A 20,975-nucleotide genomic window follows, 5' to 3' on the forward strand; every position below is an offset into this window, starting at 1 on the left:
ATACTGCATTGCAGTGGTTTCACTCCTACTTGCATGGTCGGCTCCAGAAGGTGGTGCTTAGGGAAAATTGCTTGGCCCCATGGATTCTCCAGTATAGGTTTCCACAGGTTGAATAGCATGGGGGTCGGTTTTGTCCCCCATGCTATTCAACATCTACAGGAAACCATTGAGTGCAGTCATCCGGAGTAGTGGAATGCACCATCATCAGTATGCTGATGATACGCAGCTCTGTTTCTCATTTTCGTCTTCTTCAGGTGAGGCTGTGCTAGATCAGTGCCTGGCTGTGACAATGGACTGGATGAGGCCTAATAAACTGAAGCTAAACAGTCTCAGACAGGACAGGACTGAGATGCTGTTAGTGGGTGGTTCTTCTGACTGGATGGAGGGTGCTCAACCTGTTCTGAATGGGGTTGCACTCCCCCCTGAAGGAGCAGATTTGTAGCTTGGGGTTTCTCCTGGAGCCATCCTTGTCACGTGAGGCTCAGGTGCCCTCAGTGGCACAGATCGCCTTCTACCAGCTTCAGTTGGTGGCCCAGCTCTGCCCCTATCTGGACAGGGATAACTTGGCTTCCGTCGTCTATGCTCTGTTAACCCCCAGGTTAGATTACTGCAATGCACTCTATGTGAAGCTGCCTTTGAAGACAGTTCAGAAGCCGCAGCTGGGGCAAAATGCAATGGGCAGATTGATTAGAGGGACAAGAAGGTCCAGACATATAAGACCTATTCTTATCCACGTGCACTGGCTGGCTGTATGTCTCCAAGCCTGATTCAAGGAGCTGGTTTGGACCCATAAAGCCTTAAGTGGCTTAGGACCACAATACTTGATGGAGCGCCTCTCCCGACATGAACCTACCTTTATAGGTAGCTCATTATCTAAGGCCCTCTTCCAGGTTCCTCCTCCAAGAGAGTTCCTTCTGTTGACTGATAAAATTGTTAGGGGTGTGTGCGTGTGCTGTCTGTTTATATGCTTGTATGTCAACAGTTTTCATATTATGTACAATATTGTATTTTTAAGGTTTTTAATCTTTGGAAACTGCCCAGAGAGCTTTGGCTATTGGGTGGTACAGAAATGTAAGAAATGAAATGAAATGAAATGAAATGAAATGAAATGAAACGTAAAGACTCTTGGGAGCTAAGCATTTGTGTGTGTACAGATTAATTGGTAGACCTGTGAATTTGCACCCTGCTTGGGGAGATTCGGTCACATATGTGCTAGTACCAAAATTGGTCTGAGAGAGTCCGAGTTTGTTTTCAGCAGAAGTTTTCGGTCTTTAAACATGTTTCCCCCTTCATTATGAGCCTGTTTTTAGCTTTGTTGCCATGGCAACAGATCATTCAAGGTAAAAGATGTGCCTCTTTATCGGGAAAAAAAAACAACCAAGGGAAAGAGTCTCCTTACTAGTTACTAGCGGAAGGAGCGGCAGGAAGGATTGGAGGTGTCTGCTGTGACAAAGTAAGAACTTTGGGGAGCCAACGATGCCAGTTTCAACCAACTTCGTCTAGAAGTCTTAGAGCTTCATGGCTTAACCCATCCTGAGACATGTGCCACTTTGGAAATGCCGGTGGAGATGGGTGTCAAAAGCCTCTGTTTTCTGTCCCACCCAAATCACTGTCCTATTTTGTAACTTTTGTTTGCTTCTTTGGGGATGCCTTGTTACACTAAAAAAAACACACAACCCTGTTGCTAGAGCTGTCATTGTTCAGAGTTCAAATCCCTGCCCAGGGTCCAATCCCTCCCTTCCACCTCTGGGGGCCAAACTATAGAGTACATGAAATGGGCAATTGCATTTCTTATCAGTTTCCCTCCAGTGGCAAATAGGAGCTTGTGGGGGTGATATTGTCAGGATCATAGGGAAAAGGGTTACCCCCCCCCCTTCCCATACATCACAGTCCCAGTCCTGATCAGGTGTGGGCAGGGGGCATAGCTGTTATTTAAAAAAACAAAAAAAAACCAAAACCCAGATACATGAAATGCAATCATGGATCTCGCATGTCATCTAATTTGGCCCATAGTGAGGGGTCGATGCATCTAGTGCTGTAGGGATTGGGCCCAGCACCTCTGCAGAGGCATCCCATAAAGTCGTGGGAACTGATTTGGACTCAGAGGGAGAGGAGGTGGAAGGGTTTGCTGAAGCGCCAAGGTTGCAGGAGACTAATAGTCCCAGAGTAGAGGTTGTCCAGATGGAAATTAATCAGTTGGAAAGTAGCCAGCCAGCTCCCTCTTCACCCATGGGAATGCCAGAGCTGGAGGAGGAGGAGGAAGAGGAGGAGGAGGAAGAGGAGGAGGAGGAGGAACTAGAAATACAAGATCCCAGGTTAAGAAATTGAGCTAGGTGGGTGGAGCAACGTCAACTTGTGAGGCATTCCAAAAGGCTAGTTGTGCAGGAAAAGTCCCTCTGGAAAGACCCACCCTAAGGGAGGGGCTTAACCAGCCACTCAGGTTGTTGGAGAGATGGCCAGCACCAGTTTTCGTTGCAACTATCTAACACAGTGCATTAACCAAAGGGAGTTGCTTGTAGCCTAAGTGGTCCTGTATTATGCAAACCTGTCTAGAGACTTACTACCTTGCTGCTATTTGTGAATTCCAGTTGTAACCTGAGACACTGCTGATCTGACTGTAGTTTGCATAATAAAAGCAATGGTCTTGCCCTTCGACTTCTCTGATCGATCACTAAAGAGACCTGAGGCTGGGCACTTGACAAGTGTGCACGCTTTGATAGGCATGTGCACTCTCAGTGCATCCACATGAACACTAAGGTGTTGTGCAGATCAACTATCCTAACAAGAACATGAGCCCTTTTCAGACTTTCTCCCCTGATGCTATTACCATGGCATGAGACAGCCTGCCCTTGTCCTCACATCCCCACTGGACCTCTCCTCTACCACCATCCATGCATTAGGGGAAGAAGGCCTGAAGTGGGGAGCTTTCTATACGCAACTCAGGCTCCCCATGCAATGTAGAACCATGTGTTGTCGGGATTCCCAATTGCATGGGGAGCCCATGTGCATACAGAGGGGTCCCTAAGTCAGACCTCCCTCCCAACCACCCATGCCTGGATGGCAGGGGGCAGGCCCAGCAAACACTGCCCCACTCTCCGCCGCCGCCGCTGCTGCCGCTGCCGCCTCCTCCTCCTCCTCCTCCTCCTCCCCCTCACATAATCATTAATGCATGCTGGGACAAAAGATAAATAAATGGATCTAGCATGCAACACAGTAACATAGGGAGCTGCCTTATACTGAGTCAGATCATTGGTCCATCTAGCCCAGTATTGTTGACACTGACTGGCAGCAGCAGCTCTCTGGGGATTCAGGCAAGAATTTTTCCACCCCTGCCTGGAGATGCCGGGGATTGAACCTGGGACCTTCTGCATCCAAAGCAGGTGCTCTACCCACTGAGCTATAGCCCTGCCCTGCAGGAAGTGGAGGAGAGGCTTCATCAGTTTGTAACTCTATGGTGGGGAGGCGCTCTGGACAGTGATCTTTAGGATGAAGTTTGGGGTGTTGCAAGAGTGTTCCTGTTTTCATGTCTGCAATGCTAGAGGGGGTGGGTTGCAAGTTTTGAAAGGCTTCCAAAGCTTTACCTGTTCCCCTCATCCATGTTCGTTCCCTTCCTCTGTCTTTCCCTTCCTCCTCTCTCTCCCTTGGGTTGCAAGCTTGCAGCAGGGCCCTTTGCCTTTTTAAAATGTTTTATGCAGTGCCTTGTGACTTCAGGCGTTGGTGATTTTTTTTAAAGAATTGCTATACTCCAGCATGATTCTCATCTGGGCAGAGGAATGTCCTAAGCACAAGGCAACAGCAACCAGGATCACAGCACTACTGAAAGTGACAATATTAAAGTGCTGCTTATGGGTGATCCATGTTAAAATTGTTGTCTAAGTGGTGCCGCTTAGTTTTTTGTGCATGTTGGTTCACCTGCCCAGCACTTACATCTGCATTGTTGGTATTAAAGATAATATGGTTTCATGGCGATTGACATGAGGGGTGTTCAAAACACACACACACCATGCATTCAGTGTGTGAAGAGCAGCACGGGCTCCAATTTTTGGAGGCCCTTGGGCAAGGCCCTTTCAGAGCGAGTCTCTGAAACTCGTGGCGGCAGCGGAGGAGGAGAGTGGGGCAGTGTTTGCTGGGCCTGCCCCCTGCCATCCAGGCATAGGTGGTTGGGAGGGAGGTCTGACTTAGGGACCCCTCTGTATGCACATGGGCTCCCCATGCAATTGGGAATCCCGACAACACATGGTTCTACATTGCATGGGGAGCCTGAGTTGCATATAGAAAGCTCCCCACTTCAGGCCTTCTTCCCCTAATGCATGGATGGTGGTAGAGGAGAGGTCCAGTGGGGATGTGAGGACAAGGGCAGACTGTCTCATGCCATGGTAATAGCATGTTGTGCTGTTGCCTTGTGTTCCACTCTCAGTGAATCTACCTTCTCACCATCATTGTCACTAGCTGCTCTTGCTCTTCTTCCTGCCTTTCATCACTGCTACCACTTGCTTGCTGGACAGGCAGAGAGCCAGGGAGCAAGCAGGCAGAGGCATCTCCTGCTCCTCCTTCTCACCACCACTGTTGTCTGGACCAGAGCGAGAGGCAGGTGAACAAGCAGGTTGCAATGGTGAAGAGGAGGAGCAACTGCAGAGGCTCCTGTCAGTGGGCCCCTGCTGGGGAATGGGTCCTCAGCAGCTGCCCAACCCTGCTTACCCTTGACACCACCCTGGTGAAGAGAGACTCAGCATTGCTGCACACCCTCCACACCAATGATCATGTTGGCCATGCACCTTCACATGGAGGCCCTCTTCCTACTAACAAGAATGATCCCACTCCTCTGCTTGAATACACAGTGAACACACAGGAGGCTTGTAAACTTCTCCCCATGCTGTCTGATATGTGTCACACATGGGTTAATGCCAGCAGGTGGCTGAACCTCCAAATGCAAAACAGACAAGGAGATTTTTTAAATAGATTTCTCCTTTCATTAATCTGGACAAGATCTGGATCAGTTACCTGTGCCAGTTGTGTTGCCAAAGTAACACTGACGCTAGAGCCTGTATTTGTAGGCCACATGACCTGTAACCATGGAGATCTTATCCCTGTAATTTGCAGAGATGTGATTTTGCTGCTTGTTCCTTAGCAGCACTGGGGTAAGGCAGACAGGGAGAGGAATTAGGGGTGTGGGAATACTGCACATCCTTTCTCAGTATTCTGACCAATGCTGACTACAGAGGCTTGAATGTATCATTCAGAGATGTCCAGATAGTACAGTATTACAAGAAAAGGCTACCCCAAATCCAGCAAGGTTAGTGGAACGTGGTCCACATCAGTAGAGTCAACATTTAACACTAAGGGGCTCAAGGACTGTTACAGATGTGTGTGTATCCTGTATTAAGCAGCACAAGGATGTGACCAAGAATGTGTGAAATTCCTGTGAGAAATTTGGCTAGTGTTAAAGAAATTATTTTGCATTCCCTGGTTTAATGTGTTGTTTTCCTACCATATGTCACACCGCTACTTTTAACATGCTACACGTATTTAGTTAATATAATATACATAACCATGATAGTTTTTATATCAACAGGACTTGGTGAGCCAGAAAGCATGAGGATGAGCCCTGGATGTACAAAGGTCCAGAGCCAAGTCCCCAGTTAATGTTTTATGGTCCTGCGATCCAGCTGTGATGCAAAATACAATGCTTTTGTGCATCTGGTTAAAGTGGCCAGGTTTTGATTTCCACACTAGGGATGTACAAGAATTTTGTTTCAGTTTTCAAATCATCCAAGGTTGCCCCACACACAATCCCAAACATGAACAGGAGCGCATTGTTTCAAAAAATGTTTGCATATTTCAAAACTTGCCATCGTGTTTGGAAAATGCACATTTTTCAAAAACAATGTGCACTTTTCCTGTTCGAACAAACCAAAGCACACGTCGCAAATGAAAACAGAAGCAAGCTGAATCAAGCTTTAAAGCAACATTCAGAGAATGTTTGTGAGCCTGAACATCCCTGGTTCTCCCCTCCCTATTCCACACTCACTATTATCATGCTCTTTTAAAATAACTGGCATCTGCTTGTACATGTATGAGTAGAAGCTACATCTACAGAAGCTACATGAGTAGAAGCTACATCTGAGTTACTACAGATCAGTTTTACTGGAATTCTAAGACCAAACTAAAACTGGCCAGCAGAGCTACACAGAGATCTGAATTAACACCCATATTTTACAGATGAAAAATACAGAGGCAGAGAGAAAACCAATTAGCACAAGGGCAGCCACAGAATTTTCTTTGCCTTGCTGTTGATAAAGTATTGGGAGTCAGAGACCTCCATCTTTTGTCCATCCCTGATGTAAGCACTATAACCTTTTGCTCGTTCCTGAACCTGGCGAATTCCTGCCAGATTGCGTTTCCACGGAGCAGTGTGTGACAATGGGCGACCATATCACAATGATATGTAGCTTTATGCCGCAATCCTCCATGCTGGGGCAGTGGGTGTGACTGGAAGGGAGAAAAGATGTAAAATAAATTGCTGTGAGATACCAGAAGCAGGGTCTCTTGAATACTGTTTTACTAGCTTGGCTTATTATTAGAGCAATCACTTGAAAGAAGTCAATAAAGTTTTCACTTGTGATGCACCCAGCATTTGTATTTCCTGACTCAGAGATACAAATCTGGGCAGCTTGCAATATTCACCTCAAAAAGGAGGTGAGAATTACAGGCCTGAATGTTCTTCTCTGGCTCAGATTTGAAGCCAAACCAAAGCCTAAATTTGCACCCTCCCTTACCCTGCCCCACCACCACTTTCTTACCTTCATTGCTGCCTTGGCAGCAGGAGAACGGAGAGAGGGCAGATGGCTGTAGCTCAGTGGTAGAGCACCTGCTTTGCATGCAAAAGGTCCCAGGTTCGATCCCTGGCATCTCCAAACACAGCTAGAAAAACTCCTGCCTTAAACCCTGGAGTGCCATTGCTGGCACTCCATTGCAGTATTGTTGACAATACTGGGTTAGATGGACCCATGTCTGAGTCAGTATAGGGCAGCTTCCTATGTTCCTATGCCTTTTGCTCTCTCTTTTCTCTGCCCTCTCTGATGCTTGACATACTGACATTTCCTAGTATTCCTTGTGCCTGGCATGCTTAGGGTGGCTATGTGTCCTATGTCAAGGAGGACAATCCTGTATTTGAAGGGATCCTCTATTTGAAGGAACTTCTGCATGCAAAGCATGTGTTCTACCACTGAGCTACATGCCCTCATACAGGCATCCCCTGTACAATACAGAAGGAAGGATTCCTCTTCTGGGAAATGCTTGACACCCATGAATTTGTAAGTACTTACATTAAATAATAATTGTGCATGTTAAAAAAAAAAATCCATTGCCTAATGAATCAGGAGAACCTTTGTAATTGATCAGATAAAATACTGCATCCATACTCTTCATTATACTCTTACCACCATGGTTGGATACCATTTGGGTGCTCGCTCGCTCTCTCTTTTTTTAACAGATGAAAGGTGATTCAGAAATGTTTCATAAATAAACAAACCAAGAAACCTAACCTAACACATAGGCTTGTTGTGGCGATAAAGTGAGGAAGGGAGGAGCTTTGTATGCTATCTTGAACACATTGAAGGAAGGGTGGAATAAAACTGCAATAAATGGTACCAACTCTCTTATATTTAGGGATGGTGCAGGAGCCCAACTGGGTCCAGGAACCCACCAAATCTTCTTCCCCCATCCATGCCCTTGAACCCAACTTGGCAAACCCCTACCCATTCCCCCCCAAGAGGCAGGGACTTATGGCAGCTGCACAGTCTCCATGCAAGCCCCATTTTAGCATAATATGGGGACTCTGTATTTTGGAGATCTATTATTGCACACAATGGTGGCCATAATGGGTCTTTGCAGCCATCTTAGAGTCTCCATCTTGCACAAAAATGGGTCTCGCATGGGTACCAGGTCAACAGCCAAAGAAACAGACACCACACACCACTGCTGAGGCCCCCCCACACACACACACAACGGCCCCATTGGCTCACCCCACGCTGCTCACCAAGTCGGGTAAGTAGCAGGTGTTCAGTGGGCAAAGCACAGGGTGGGCGTGGGGGGGGATCCAGCCATCCCTACTTATATTAGGTTCTACATTTTCAAAGCAGATAGAGGAATAGCATCTGTAGAAACCAATAGCCATTGGTTATCATGCAGCTGTGGAAGAATTCAATGCAATAGGAATTTATGAGAACCAGCAGAGAGAGAAAATGTAGTCCATATCTCCATCTAGGCAAAATACAATGGTGTCCATAAGATGGAGAAAATTCTAAACAGTAAAAAAGTGAAGTAGTTAACATTGTGTTTAACATGCAAGTCGTCTTTGATTTAGTTACAGAGAAACACAACCAATATTAAATTGAAACAGGGCTTAATGGCCAGATGTGATGCTATATGAGAAACTACTGTGTTAATGTGGATGGAACACTCCTTTCCTCCCCTCAGTGTGTTATGTTGCCATAATGAGTCATTTTGTGTTATAGTTGTGTTTTCTGCTACATTTGGCTGCAAGTCCCTTTCCACATTCCTCTATGGCACAAGCTAGACATGTGCTGGGTGTTTTCATTTTATTTTGTTTCGGCTAAAAACAGGATGGAGGGAGGAGGTGATTTGTGCAGGGGCATGGAGGTTCACTCCCCTCCCCACATGGCCCTGATCCAGTTCTACACCACCACCACCCATGAGCTACTATTAGCTGCAGATGAGAAAGCAGACAATATGGGACCTTGAAACTGTCCACCAGCTGTTTAGCATCTGGACAGCCAACTGAACAGCAGGCACACAGGTCACCTGGCCACATTCTTCCCCACTGTTGCCTGATTAACAGTGAGACGTTTCTGTTTAAATGGTAGTAATTATGTCCACATTTGCATCTGTACCGATGAGCATATGCTCATTTCATGCAAATCTGCACCCTCTTTTGTCATCTTCTTTGGCGATGCATATATGCCCACCTTACTCTCATGGCTGCCTTTAGGGGAAAGAGATATTGGAGGTACATTCGTGAATCTCTTTCATCATGTCTAGTTTGGTCCTCATGGCTTTTGTGATTTACCACAAACATATGAGGTTGCTTTATAGTGACCCGGTTTGCACATCACACTGCAATTCCTGGATTGCGTAACTCAGGAATTGCCAAGGACAAGCAAAGCAAGAAGCACACTGCCTCCCGCATGCTTGTCATTTACGCTTTCAATTAACAGTCGAGAAATGCCCCATTCCTCAGTTGTTTTGTGATGTGGGAACCTGGAAACTCTGCATCGTTTATGGGTTAAATAACCCTAAGTAAAGCCAACAACAAACCATGGGCAGTTGGGTTAACTCTGGTTTGTTTAACCCATAAATAGACTAGACTCTAAATAGTCTAAATTGTTTGAGCCCAATCTAGAGGGGGGAGGCGCACACACCGACACCCCAAAATTGCTGGAGCTCTGTGGTTTCTTTAAGGAAAAGCACAATGAGAAATTCAAATACATCTGCAATTGGAAGCATACTACCTAGAAAGTTAACACCATCAAAAACCAACAAGATGTATTTCAGAGAAAATATTTTTAGGATGGGAGGTGTTAACGTGAAATAGACAATTATTTCTCTTTCAGAAATCTAACCTGTGGGAATCACCAAAATTCATTTTTCCCCTTCTGTGACCCCCCATCTCTCTCTCTCTCTCTCTCTCTCTCTCTCTATATATATATATATATATATATATACACACACACACACACACACACACACAGAGAGAGTATATATGTATTTTCTGATGCTGCCACTGCCCATAGATATCCGCATCCCATGAGTTGGGGCCCAGGGCCATGTGAGTATGCTCAATTGGCCCCATCCTCTACTTCCCAGTGCATACTGGCCCTGTCCCCTCTGCTCCAAAAGAAGTAAAAACAGGTCTGAAGAGGAGTTCTATCTGCGTTCACTTGCAGCATATCAAGTGGCCCTGGGAAATACAGGTAATACCTCCTAATCATAACATGGCGTGTGAATCGGTCCTAAGAGAGCCGTATTTTCCAAAACTGAGAACTGATACACAAGACTATGAACATTATTGTTCCCCCTTTCGGTAGGAGCTCTTTAAACATTTACTCTCTATATAATATGAGGCTGGTAAATTGTTTCAGTCAGCTGCTAATGACCAGACGCCTTTGGAGAAGTTCCAAATGAAACTGTATATTAGAAATTGCTGATGAGAGTCTCAGCAGTCTTTTGTTCAGCTGAGCAATAGAGGTGGAAAAGTACATGGGGGTGGCGAGGAGAAAAACAGGTTGGAAAGGAAGGATTCATCAAGCTACTTTCCTTTCTGGAGGCATAGGAAGGGTTTGCTCATCAAGCTAAACCACGCTGCAAATAAGCCACCATTGCCATGGCTTTCCCCCTCTCATTCCCCCTTACTACTCTTACTGGCTCCAGCATGTATCCCAGACACCTTTGTGACAGACCTCCTCATTTCCTCCATCCCTACTTCAGTTTTTACCACTCTGGCCAGCTGGCTCTGTATCCATTCCCAACAACCCACGATGAAGTCACCCTGCTGGGTTCAAACAACCACAACAAGCCATGAATTCTGAGGGTGGCTTGTTTGTGAAAAAATAAGCCACCCTATAGAAATTGTGCCAGGTTTGCACAACATGACAACCCACCATGGGTAATCAGCCATGGTGGGTTGTTCTGTTGTGTGAATCAGGTCACTGAGTTAAAAGGGACCTTGGAGATCATCTAGTCCACAGCAGATTCATCTTACTGGCACCCAGCAGCATTGCTGGCACTTAAATAATTTGGGTCTCAGTCCCATAGGATAATGATCTGCATTAAATTTACATATGCTAATTTATGTATACATATGCAAATGTATCTATATATGCCAGTTTCTATCTATTATACTGCACTTAAAAACAAGAATAATCCTGAATATATCCAAAAGTGGTCTTTTAAAATGTGCTAATTCTCTTGCAGCAATCTACAAGAAATTATTTCTTTATCCCCCACTACGGAAATCTGAAACAGTACCACTTGTTCATAAAAATCATTTTTTACATCTTTTTTTTCTGCCAATGTCATAAGAGCCTTATACAATTCTGTGGTGTAGCTACACTTGGAATTCCATGTTCCATTCTGGTGACTACATCTCAAAAAGGATATTGTAGAGCTGGAAAATGTGCAGAAAGGGACAAGCAGGATGATCAAGGGGATGGAGAAACTCTCTTATGAGGAAAGGTTACGATATTGGGGGCTTTTTAGCATAGAAAAAAGGTGAGTAAGGGGAGACATGACAGAGGTAAATAAAATTCTGCATGATATAAAGGAAATGGATAGGAAGAGGTTTTTCCTTCCTGAATGGTGGGAGATTCAGAACAGATAAAAGGAAGGGCTTCTTCACACCTTGTATATTTAAACAATGTAATTAGCTACCACAAGATGTAGTGATGGCCATCAGTTTGGATTCCTTTAGAAGGGGATTAGACAAATTTATGGAGGAGAAGGCCATCAATGGCTAATAGTGCTGATGGCTATATGGTACCTCTAGTATCCGAGGCAGTATGCTTATATACGCTAGTTGCTGGGGAACATGGGTGGGAGGGTGCTATTGTACTCACATCCTTCTTGGCAGTTTCCCATGGGCAGCTGGTTGGCCACTGTGTGAACACAATGCTAGATAAGATGGACCTTGGTCTGATCCAGCATGGCTCTCCTTAGGTTCTTAACCACCTCCATCCGCATCTCAAAGAAAGGCAGGCAGGCAGGCAGACATCATATTGTTTTCTTTCCCAGCACCTGCTGTTCATGGCGATCTTGCCTAGAAACACACCTTGAGCCTTTCTCCAGAGAGTTAAACCTGATACTGTGTATGAGCGAAAAATGCAAGGGAAGCTTATTTTCCTTTAGTGAGTGTGAGATATGGCATGCTGCATCTACTTTAATCACCATTTTTTTGGCTGCAGGCCCAAAACCACTTATTTATGAGTAACCCCACTGCCTCTTTCTTTCTTTTTTGGCAAGGAAATGGTTCCAGGATTCTGGTGATAAGTTTCAGCTAACAGCCTAATGTGTTTGCTGATTCTCTCAAGTTCTGCGCTCTTAGAGGGTTATTATTTATAGTCTGCTAAGAATGTCTAAATGGTTAGACTTGCTGTCAATGCGCCTTTAAAAAATAAGCAACGCTGCAATCCTATGCCCATTTACCTTGCAGTAAGCCCCATTGAACTCAATGAAACTTACTTCTGAATAGCCACGCATAGGATTACACTGTTCATTGTTGCTTTTTTCCTGTAAGGATACTCTTGTTAAAGTAATACTAGGGGTTCAGACAAAACACACACACAATGACTGAACCCATGACACTTTCTGCAGGGTGGCTTGTTAACCATGCAGTGTGGCTTATTTTTCTTGAACAAGCCACCTTGAGAACCCATGGTTTGTTGTTGGGCTGTTCAGAGTGGTTAACAAGCCACCCTGTGGAAAATGTCCTGGGTTCAGAAAACACTCTAACCCACAGTTCAACAAACAACTCACAGTTCAACAACCTACACTCAACCACTGAGCATGGGTTAGTGTGTTGTGTAAACCAATTGAAAGAATATGGGAAGGGGGTGGCACAGTTATGTGACCTAGCCCCACCACTGCCCATAGACCATCTGTGACTTCGGAGTGCATCAGAAAGTGCACTACGTATGCAACAATATACATGTATATAGCTCCTCCATTGTGCTCAGCTGGGTCTCCCTTCACCTGCAGGAGCTCCAAACGTTTCCCCGTAGAGCCCCTTCTGACATGCTCTGAACGTGTGGATAGTGTGTGTGGGGCGGTGAATACCGGATACATTGGTGGCAGGGTGTGTGGCTTCGTAACCCGTCTCAAGAGGTTTTACAATGTGTCAGGTGGTCATCTGATCCCATATATTCTGAAGCAGGGCTGGCTTCAGGGGGTAGCATTGTTAGTGGCAACCAGTGTGTAGAGGATCCAGGTTCACAGGGATGCAGCACTGGCCCTTTTTTATTAGCAGGGATGCTGATGTCATCTGCCACCCCCTCCTGCTCTCAGGATTCCTTGTTCCTTCTGTGCTTCAGCTGCAGTCCTCACAGTAGCTGGGAAAAATGCATTTTCCCAGCAATTATATATTAGTCCCTGTTGTAGTAAAAAGTATTTTGGGACAGCTTGGTCTTGAATGGGCAATTAAGACCCATTCGGTTTACGAAAGACCTGCTCCTGGTGGAGATGAAAACTTCTGGAACTGGTTTGTTGATATGAATCAGCCCAGCAGTCTGAAGTTTTGGACTTTCCTTGAGGGGAGTGAATATTGGGACTGTCATGATGAGCACTTCAAAATTTAAAACTGCACCACTGGTGGGAACCCACTGCTGATCCTCAACATACCTATGTCAAGGTTCCCCTGTTGCCTACTGAATACTCGAATAGCCAAATCAACACTCAGACAAAAGGGCTGCTTTCCTAGGCTTTAATTCTATTTACCCAAATGAGGCATACAGATGCTAATTGCTAGAGACTCGGAGAACTACAAAGGAACAGCCATCTGGGGGTTTCTAAGGGTTAGGATGTCAGTTGATCTCCATTTAGGAAAAGGGTGGCAATTCTCTGAACTTAAGGGGTGGGAGGGGAAGATCTCCCCCTCTCCCGCGATGCTTCTGGGTGCAGCTGTTGACGTCAAGCCAATTGGGCTGAGCACCAAAGCTCGGCCCCTGCAATCTCTCCCTTGTGCCTGCGTCTGCACCTCGCCTCTAAAAGTTCAGGTTGTCCTTCCCTTTCCACGCCTTGTTCGCTCTCACTCCCAGGGATGTGAGAAGGGGGGCCTCCCCCTCCAGCTGCGCCTCTGAAGTCTGAGAAAGTTACTCCCCCACTAGTTGCCTCGCTTCCTCAGAATCAGAGCTGCTTTGGGACTCTATGGGCTCAGATACAACCCTCACATCCTAATCCTCCTCCTCCACTTTCTTCTTCTTGCTTTTGCTGGCTGTTCACTTGTCCTCCCTGAGCATACAAGCATGCAAGAAGAAGGAGCATCAACTCCCATGTGCCTTGTCCTCTGCATCTGGGAGGTGGTGCAGATTGGGCCTAGGGGGAGAGGCAAGTGAATGGGCAGTGGGAAGGAATATGAAGTGGGCCCACTGAGAAAATACAGCCCGGAGTGGCCAACTTGTGTTCCTCCAGATGTTTTGGCTTACAATTCCCATGTTCCCTCACCATTGGTTATGCTGGAAAGGGCTGACAAGAGTTGCAGACCAAAACATTTGGAGGGCTACAAGTTGCCCATCCCTGACCTACCCCAAGGATACCTGGAGTCCCTGAAGCTGGCATTGTTGTAAAAGGTAAACCCCTCATGAGTTTTTCCAATGTGTCAGGTGGTCATTCGATCCCCTATATTCTGGAGCAGGGATGGCTTCAAGGGACAGTACTCATTTAAAAAAAAAATAGGTACTGTGCTGTTCCTGCACCTTCCCAGTGAGAATATCCCTTCCCTAAAGCCTTTCTCACCCCAAGCAGGAAACACCTTCCCCACACACAATCATGCTGCCACCGGGACCTTTAAAGCTCAGGTCCAACCCACATTCAGTCCTCTATCTGCAAGAACACACTTCTTTATAATATCACCTGTACTGTTTTCTTTATTACCTACCCTCTACGTAGCCAAGAGCAGAAGGTGTAGGATTTGGTTAAACAAATAAATTTTATTAATTACAGCAGATAAGTTTTTGAAACATATAGAAGCAACTCTTAATGATTCTATTAATGTATGTTCTCTCATACACCATACACCACATCACCCTTTCAAATCAAACACTTCAAGATCACCACAGACCTCTCTTTCTCAGCTGTAAAATCTTAACACATCAATACCCTATCTCGGATCCCTATCAAATCATATCCCTGTCTCTTTTCTAAACCCTGGCTGACCCACACAAGCACAGCACCCAGCTTCTATAGCACACACTCCTCACTCCCCCCACCCACCCACTCAGCCAATCATCACACATATGCAAATCCATCATTCTTCTTGCCACTCATCCCACGCTCACCCTAAAGTTACTCGGCATAAGCATAGACTGATAGCAGGAATATATTACTATACCCACAGAGTCATATATGCAGATGTGTAACATCACAGGTACATAGGGGGGCCATTCTCTTTCCCATTCATATTCTCTCTCTCTCTCTCTCTCTCTCTCTCTCTCTCTCTCTCTCTCTCTGTTTCACGTACACACATACATCCATGCACACAAATGCTGACACACCCTCTATCCTCCCATATCAGCACACAGGGATAGGAAGGAATCTCAGCATGCCTTTCTGCCCTGCTTTTCCCAGCACAAGACAGCTGGTGCAATTTAAATGGGGAGGATGGCACATGGGAGTGAGTCTCTTCATGTGTCTTCCCCATTTAAATCAGGTTCTTGCCAGCCTGCCAAACAATGACCATACTGGAGAAGAGAGTGCACACGGATGACTCTCCGCACATCCAATCCTCCCCAGCACAATAGCGCTTCTGCAAACCCACCCAAGCAGCTGAGTAGCAGGTTTGGGGGAGCATGAACTCAGAGGGAGGGGGTTTTCAGCAGCAGGCAGTTGGAAACGTGCACCTATGGTGGGCCGCAAGGAAGGCCTCAGTGAGCTACATGCAGCTAGGAACTGGTGTGAATGTAGATTATTGGTGAAAAGCAAGAGCTCAAATGTCGTGTGTCTTATAATTATTTTTGCCTACACACGTAGTTTTGCAACGTTTACAACTTTGTCCCTTTTTTATTTTCCATGTCCATTTTTATTTTAGTTTCTTGCATTTGTACAAAATACAGTAATAACAACTAAATCACAATATTCACATTCATAATATGCTTTCATCTGAGTTTATAATACTTTAGAGACAAAACCCATTTATAATAAAATAAGGCTACAATGCTTATCTATTTACCTGGGAGTAAACCCCATTTAATTCAATGGGATTTACTTATGATTAAATATGCATAGAATGGCATGTTTACAGCACTGATACAGTTACAGATACACATCAAATGTAAGTCTGGCTGTATGAAATGGGACCTACTCCCCCACAAGTTTGTTTAGGATCACAGCCTAAACTTCCATATTCTCTTTTCTTGTGAACTTGATTTGAATGTGCCTGTTTTAAAAAAATAATAATAATAAATGTGTTCCACACCTTTCTCAACTGTTAACATTCAGTAAGTTCAGTATAACCCATTTGGCTATAATTTCAAATTATTTTGTATCTGCCACATAAAACATTATTGAATTCAAAGTTGACCTGTCATTTCTTTATTTTTTGTATTGCAAGGAGGATATAATGTTAGCATTTGTTACCTTATAGGTGAAGGAAGCCATGCAAAGAATCCATGACAGAGGCAATATAGGAAAATTAATTCTGGATGTGGAGAAGACACCAACTCCATTGGTGAGTTGAAAGAAGTATTCATTTACTTAATTTTTTCTTATTAAACTTATAGACCATGCAATAATCAGAGTTCACTGGGTGGTGTACAGGTATATTAAAAACATGAAATGCAAAACAAGAAACAATGACAAAAACAGCACATAGTAAACCAAGACTAAAAACCATCTAAAAGTTTTAAGCTTTAAAATCCAACAAGGCCTGGGACCTACAAGGGTGGAGAGCGAGATCCCATCTCAGACCTCAGATCCAACTTTACAAGCCACTATGGAAACCTCCATGGTCCTTTCCTCTCTGACAGTGGAAGAGGGAAAGAGGGGGGGACGCCACTGGGGTTTCAGCCGAGGATGAGGGATTGACACACCCTTGTAATTCAGAGAAATGTAGGTCATCCCTGGATCTGGCGTACATGGGGCAGAATCCCACTAAAGTCCTACTTGGAGTAGACCCATTGAAATGAATGGGACTGCAGTTAGTCATGACCAATTAAGTCCCATTCATTTCAATGGGTCTACTCTAAGTAGGATTCTACCTATAACTTCCCACTTACAGCACCCTATGGGAAGGGGATTGTAAAAGAAACAAAAAATGAAAAGGACCAACAAAGAGAGGAAAAATGGTGCTCCCCCCTCCTTATCCCCCCTGCCAGCATGAGCCCAGTAGGGCTTTGGACATGGTGGTTACTCCCATTTCAGATCTTCCCCCAGCCCTTCCAGTAGTATTGCTGTGCCTTTTGGCCAAGACGAATTCATAAAATCTGTCCTTATTCATTCCGATTTCCTCGGCCTCTCGATTTGTTCTGTTCTAAACACAGATGGCCAATGATAGTACAGAAACCAGTGAAGCTGGTTATTCATTCATTCTGATTTCCTCGGCCTCTCGATTTGTTCTGTTCTAAACACAGATGGCCAATGATAGTACAGAAACCAGTGAAGCTGGTTATTCATTCATTCTGATTTCCTCGGCCTCTCGATTTGTTCTGTTCTAAACACAGATGGCCAATGATAGTACAGAAACCAGTGAAGCTGGTTATTCATTCATTCCGATTTCCTCGGCCTCTCGATTTGTTCTGTTCTAAACACAGATGGCCAATGATAGTACAGAAACCAGTGAAGCCGGCGAAGAGGAGGAAGACCACGAGGGGGACAATGAGAATAAAGAGCGTATACCATTCATCCAGCAATAGCTATGAACGGTGGGAACGAAAGCCAGAAGATCTGATAGAGCAGAAGAAGGAAAGGCGACTGGGAAATCCATTTTGTGCACCAGTGAACAAATGCTCTAGTACTGTGTGTGTTGTTTTTTTTGTCTGCAGTCAGCTGAGCTATAAGCTGTTGATCATTGATGTTTTGAACTCAAGCGCCATTCCCACCCAGTACAGTATTATGACATTCCATCGTGTGGCACCCTATTTGCCTCTAAGAGTCCCAGCCTAAAGCCTTACTAACATCCACAGTAATTTGAGACATGAACCTCTTTTCGTGTGGTTTCAAAGGCAAATTTTTAAGCCAGTTTTGTAGGAGGAGTTGCGCCAGGGGCAGAGGTGTTAAAAAAAATCTGCTACTGTATTGGCTAGCACAGTCACATGACTATAAAACAAGGTTTTCAAATACATGGAAACCCATTTATTCCAGCGGATGAGTTCCATACATATAGGTGCAGACATGACTCGGCTTGTTTGCCATGAGCATTCTTTTCCCATAAAATGAGGGGAAAAGATTGCCTGAATTGGTCTTCTACACAGTTAGGCTTGCACATGGGGCTCATACAATGCTTTATGCACATGGTGGGGGGAGCCGCATGCACGCACACCCCCACTACAAAAGTACAACTTTCTAACAGGGTATGGGTGCAAACCACCCCAGTATCAAGGACATCCACATGCACAAAGAGACACATTTCTCTTTGTTGTAGAGAGAACCAAGAGAAATGTTCTGTGTTGTAGGACTGCCTGTACAGTTGTAGGACTGTACAGGAACTCCATTGTGTCCATGGCTGCTCCTACCTGGAGGGGAGTGAGAATTTATCTTTTGAACCACAAACTAAGGCTGCTGATGGGACAGTTCTCCATCCATCCCATTCCCCAATGATACATCATCTCGTAAAAAAAAAAAGTCCCTCTTAATTTCTTAAGAAAAGAAAATACCTCATTTGCACTATATTGTTTGGTGTACAAGGAAATAGGCTAGAAAGACACTGAGAAGCACTGATTGGTATGGCTGTACATGCAGTAGTCGTCAGAGCCCAGATTCATTGCAAATTGATTCAGTCATGGTGCCAACAAATGTTTACTGTTGGTCTGTCTATGTTTAATTGCCTTATAAAGAAAAATCCTACAGGACAACTTTTTCTTCTTCTTCTTCAAGCCCTAAAAGCTCTTTAACCATAAAGAAACAAGGAATGTCCTGATCATCCAAACACAAAAATGCACTCATTATTCTTATTGTTGTTGTTATTATTATTATTTAAACATTGGCCTGTGGTCACCATCTTTGTTCAATGCATTCAGAGAAATGTTGTTTGTCAATCCTACGTCCAAACACCAAAACAGTGCTGACCTACTTTGCCTAGGCTTCAAGAAATTTTTCTCCCACTACAAAGCCCTTTGCTGCACACTGATTTAAATAGGAACTGGGGCATAACCCAAGGGTTCTTAGGACCACCAGTACCCCTGCCTTGCCTTCCAAATTGGTGCTGCACAGCCATGCCTATGTAATTCCAGCATCACACGCCTTACTAATGAAAAAAAAAATACCTTCCTTAAATGTCAGGTTGAACTGTTAAGCTTAACATCATTTTTTTTCCCAAGGACAGTAAGGAAAATTAACTGCTAACATTTTCCTGACGAAAACAAGAATGGGCAAGTTTTGGAGTAACATGGTATGTCATTTTAAGTATCCTCATTCCTTTTTTTTTCTATTTTTCCTACATTTGCTTTCTGTGTATAACTGTTTTTCCTGTAGTTGTTAAAACGAACAAAAAAAAAAAGGATTTGGATGGTAAATTATTATAGAGAGAGCCTTCCAGAGTTTAGCTTGACTCTAAATCAACAAACCTACAGATACAAACAAATTAATTTAAGGATGAGAAATGCCCAAAAGAAGAGGAAGGGGAGAATCAGCATCTGTTGTCAAAGTGTTAGAAGAAAGAACCAGATCTGTATGCACAATTTAGCATCATTCCTTCGCCTCTCTGCATCCCATTCCTCATGTCAAGTATGATAGCCATATTGGGCTGTGCTTTGCAGTCAGTATGCAGTCAAAATTAACTCAGCCAGCATTTCACAGCCATGGGGACTGGAGCCAGGGTCTTTACAAGAAAGAGCCATTCAGTTTTAATTAAATAGCAATGGAGATGTAGCAGCAAAAAAACTACATTTAATGGGTATGGAAAATCTAAGTGTGGGGAGGAAAAATCCATGGTGGACTTTCCTGCCCTTTCCCAAGCTCTGCTGCTCTCTCTAGCCAGGGTGGGAGGGGGCTTTTTGTCCCTGGTGATCTTCATTTTTGTTCTTTTCCCACCCATTAAAACCATGGCAACAGGTGTAGATTTGTGGCCTGACCCAGAGTCCTGCCAGGGGGACTAATGGACTTTGGATCCAAGGCTGCCCCCTCCCAGAAAGCCTCTTTTCAGGGGCCTACTGCTGCAAGAAACACTACCTGGGGTGTGCCTACACTCATAGATCCATGACTTTCTGGGGGCCTCCACAGGAGATGTGCCACCCCACCAATGGAGTTCCTGTCTGCTGACAAAGCAGCACCCCCACCCCATCCTAATCCCCCTCAGCCAGATGTAGGCTACAGTCCTATACTCACCTACCTGAGAGTAACTGTGATTGGTCCCAATGGAACTTATTTCTGAGTTAGACACATACAGGATTGCACTGTTAGGCAGGTTTTAGGACTGAGCTCTTACAGAACAATCCTATGCATACTTACTCAGAGGTAAGTGCCACGGTATTCAATAGAGCATATCCAGGTAAGTGTGCATAGGATTGCAGCCCTGGTTTTGTATTCTAGTGAGTGTGGTAAAATTCGTGCTCCAGTCCTATGCATATTTACTCAGTTCCTTTGTGTCCAGTGGGGCTTACTCCCAGGTAAGTGTGCATAAGATTGCAGTCATGTAACTTAAAATGTGGCCTCAAATGTTGAAGAATATATTAAACACCCCTTGAACAATCTTATTAACCTTATGAAAGCTCCTTTGGCTTCCCCAGACATTCTTATTCATTTATTTTCTTGAGGAAGAACTTCCAAATTTGCTTTCAAATTCACTTTAGGAAAATTAAGTGACAACATAGAGGGAAAGACAGGGAGGGGATCCTGAGACTTAACAAAACTCTTTTGTCTTCCCCCCAAATGTCTTTGCCTGAAAAAACCTCTGAACAGTTTCATTTTAGGTGGAATTCAGTGGCAGCTCTGATCAAAACCATCCTGAGCAGTACTGCAAGCAAAACATCCCACATAGCTGACAAGTTACCCAGTAAATCATAAGTTACCAGTTATTCTACATGCAGTCGGATTTT

At 44.6% G+C, this 20,975-nt stretch overlaps 1 protein-coding gene across 1 annotated transcript in view; it reads left to right on the forward strand.

The window, feature by feature from the left end:
* The window catches only part of VAT1L (vesicle amine transport 1 like), a 95,647-nt gene extending 76,455 nt beyond the window's left edge, over positions 1–19,192 (forward strand). Inside the window, exons 8-9 of the mRNA XM_084812442.1 lie at positions 16,370–16,453; positions 17,535–19,192. Of these exons, the coding sequence (XP_084668568.1) occupies positions 16,370–16,453; positions 17,535–17,636 (186 nt within the window). The 3' untranslated portion in view covers positions 17,637–19,192. The remainder of the gene's footprint in view (positions 1–16,369; positions 16,454–17,534) is intronic.
* The last annotated feature ends 1,783 nt before the right edge of the window (positions 19,193–20,975 follow it).

Source organism: Heloderma suspectum, chromosome 8, assembly GCF_057233095.1.
Source record: "Heloderma suspectum isolate Gila_16-S chromosome 8, 16-S_ref, whole genome shotgun sequence".
NCBI lineage: Eukaryota > Metazoa > Chordata > Lepidosauria > Squamata > Helodermatidae > Heloderma > Heloderma suspectum.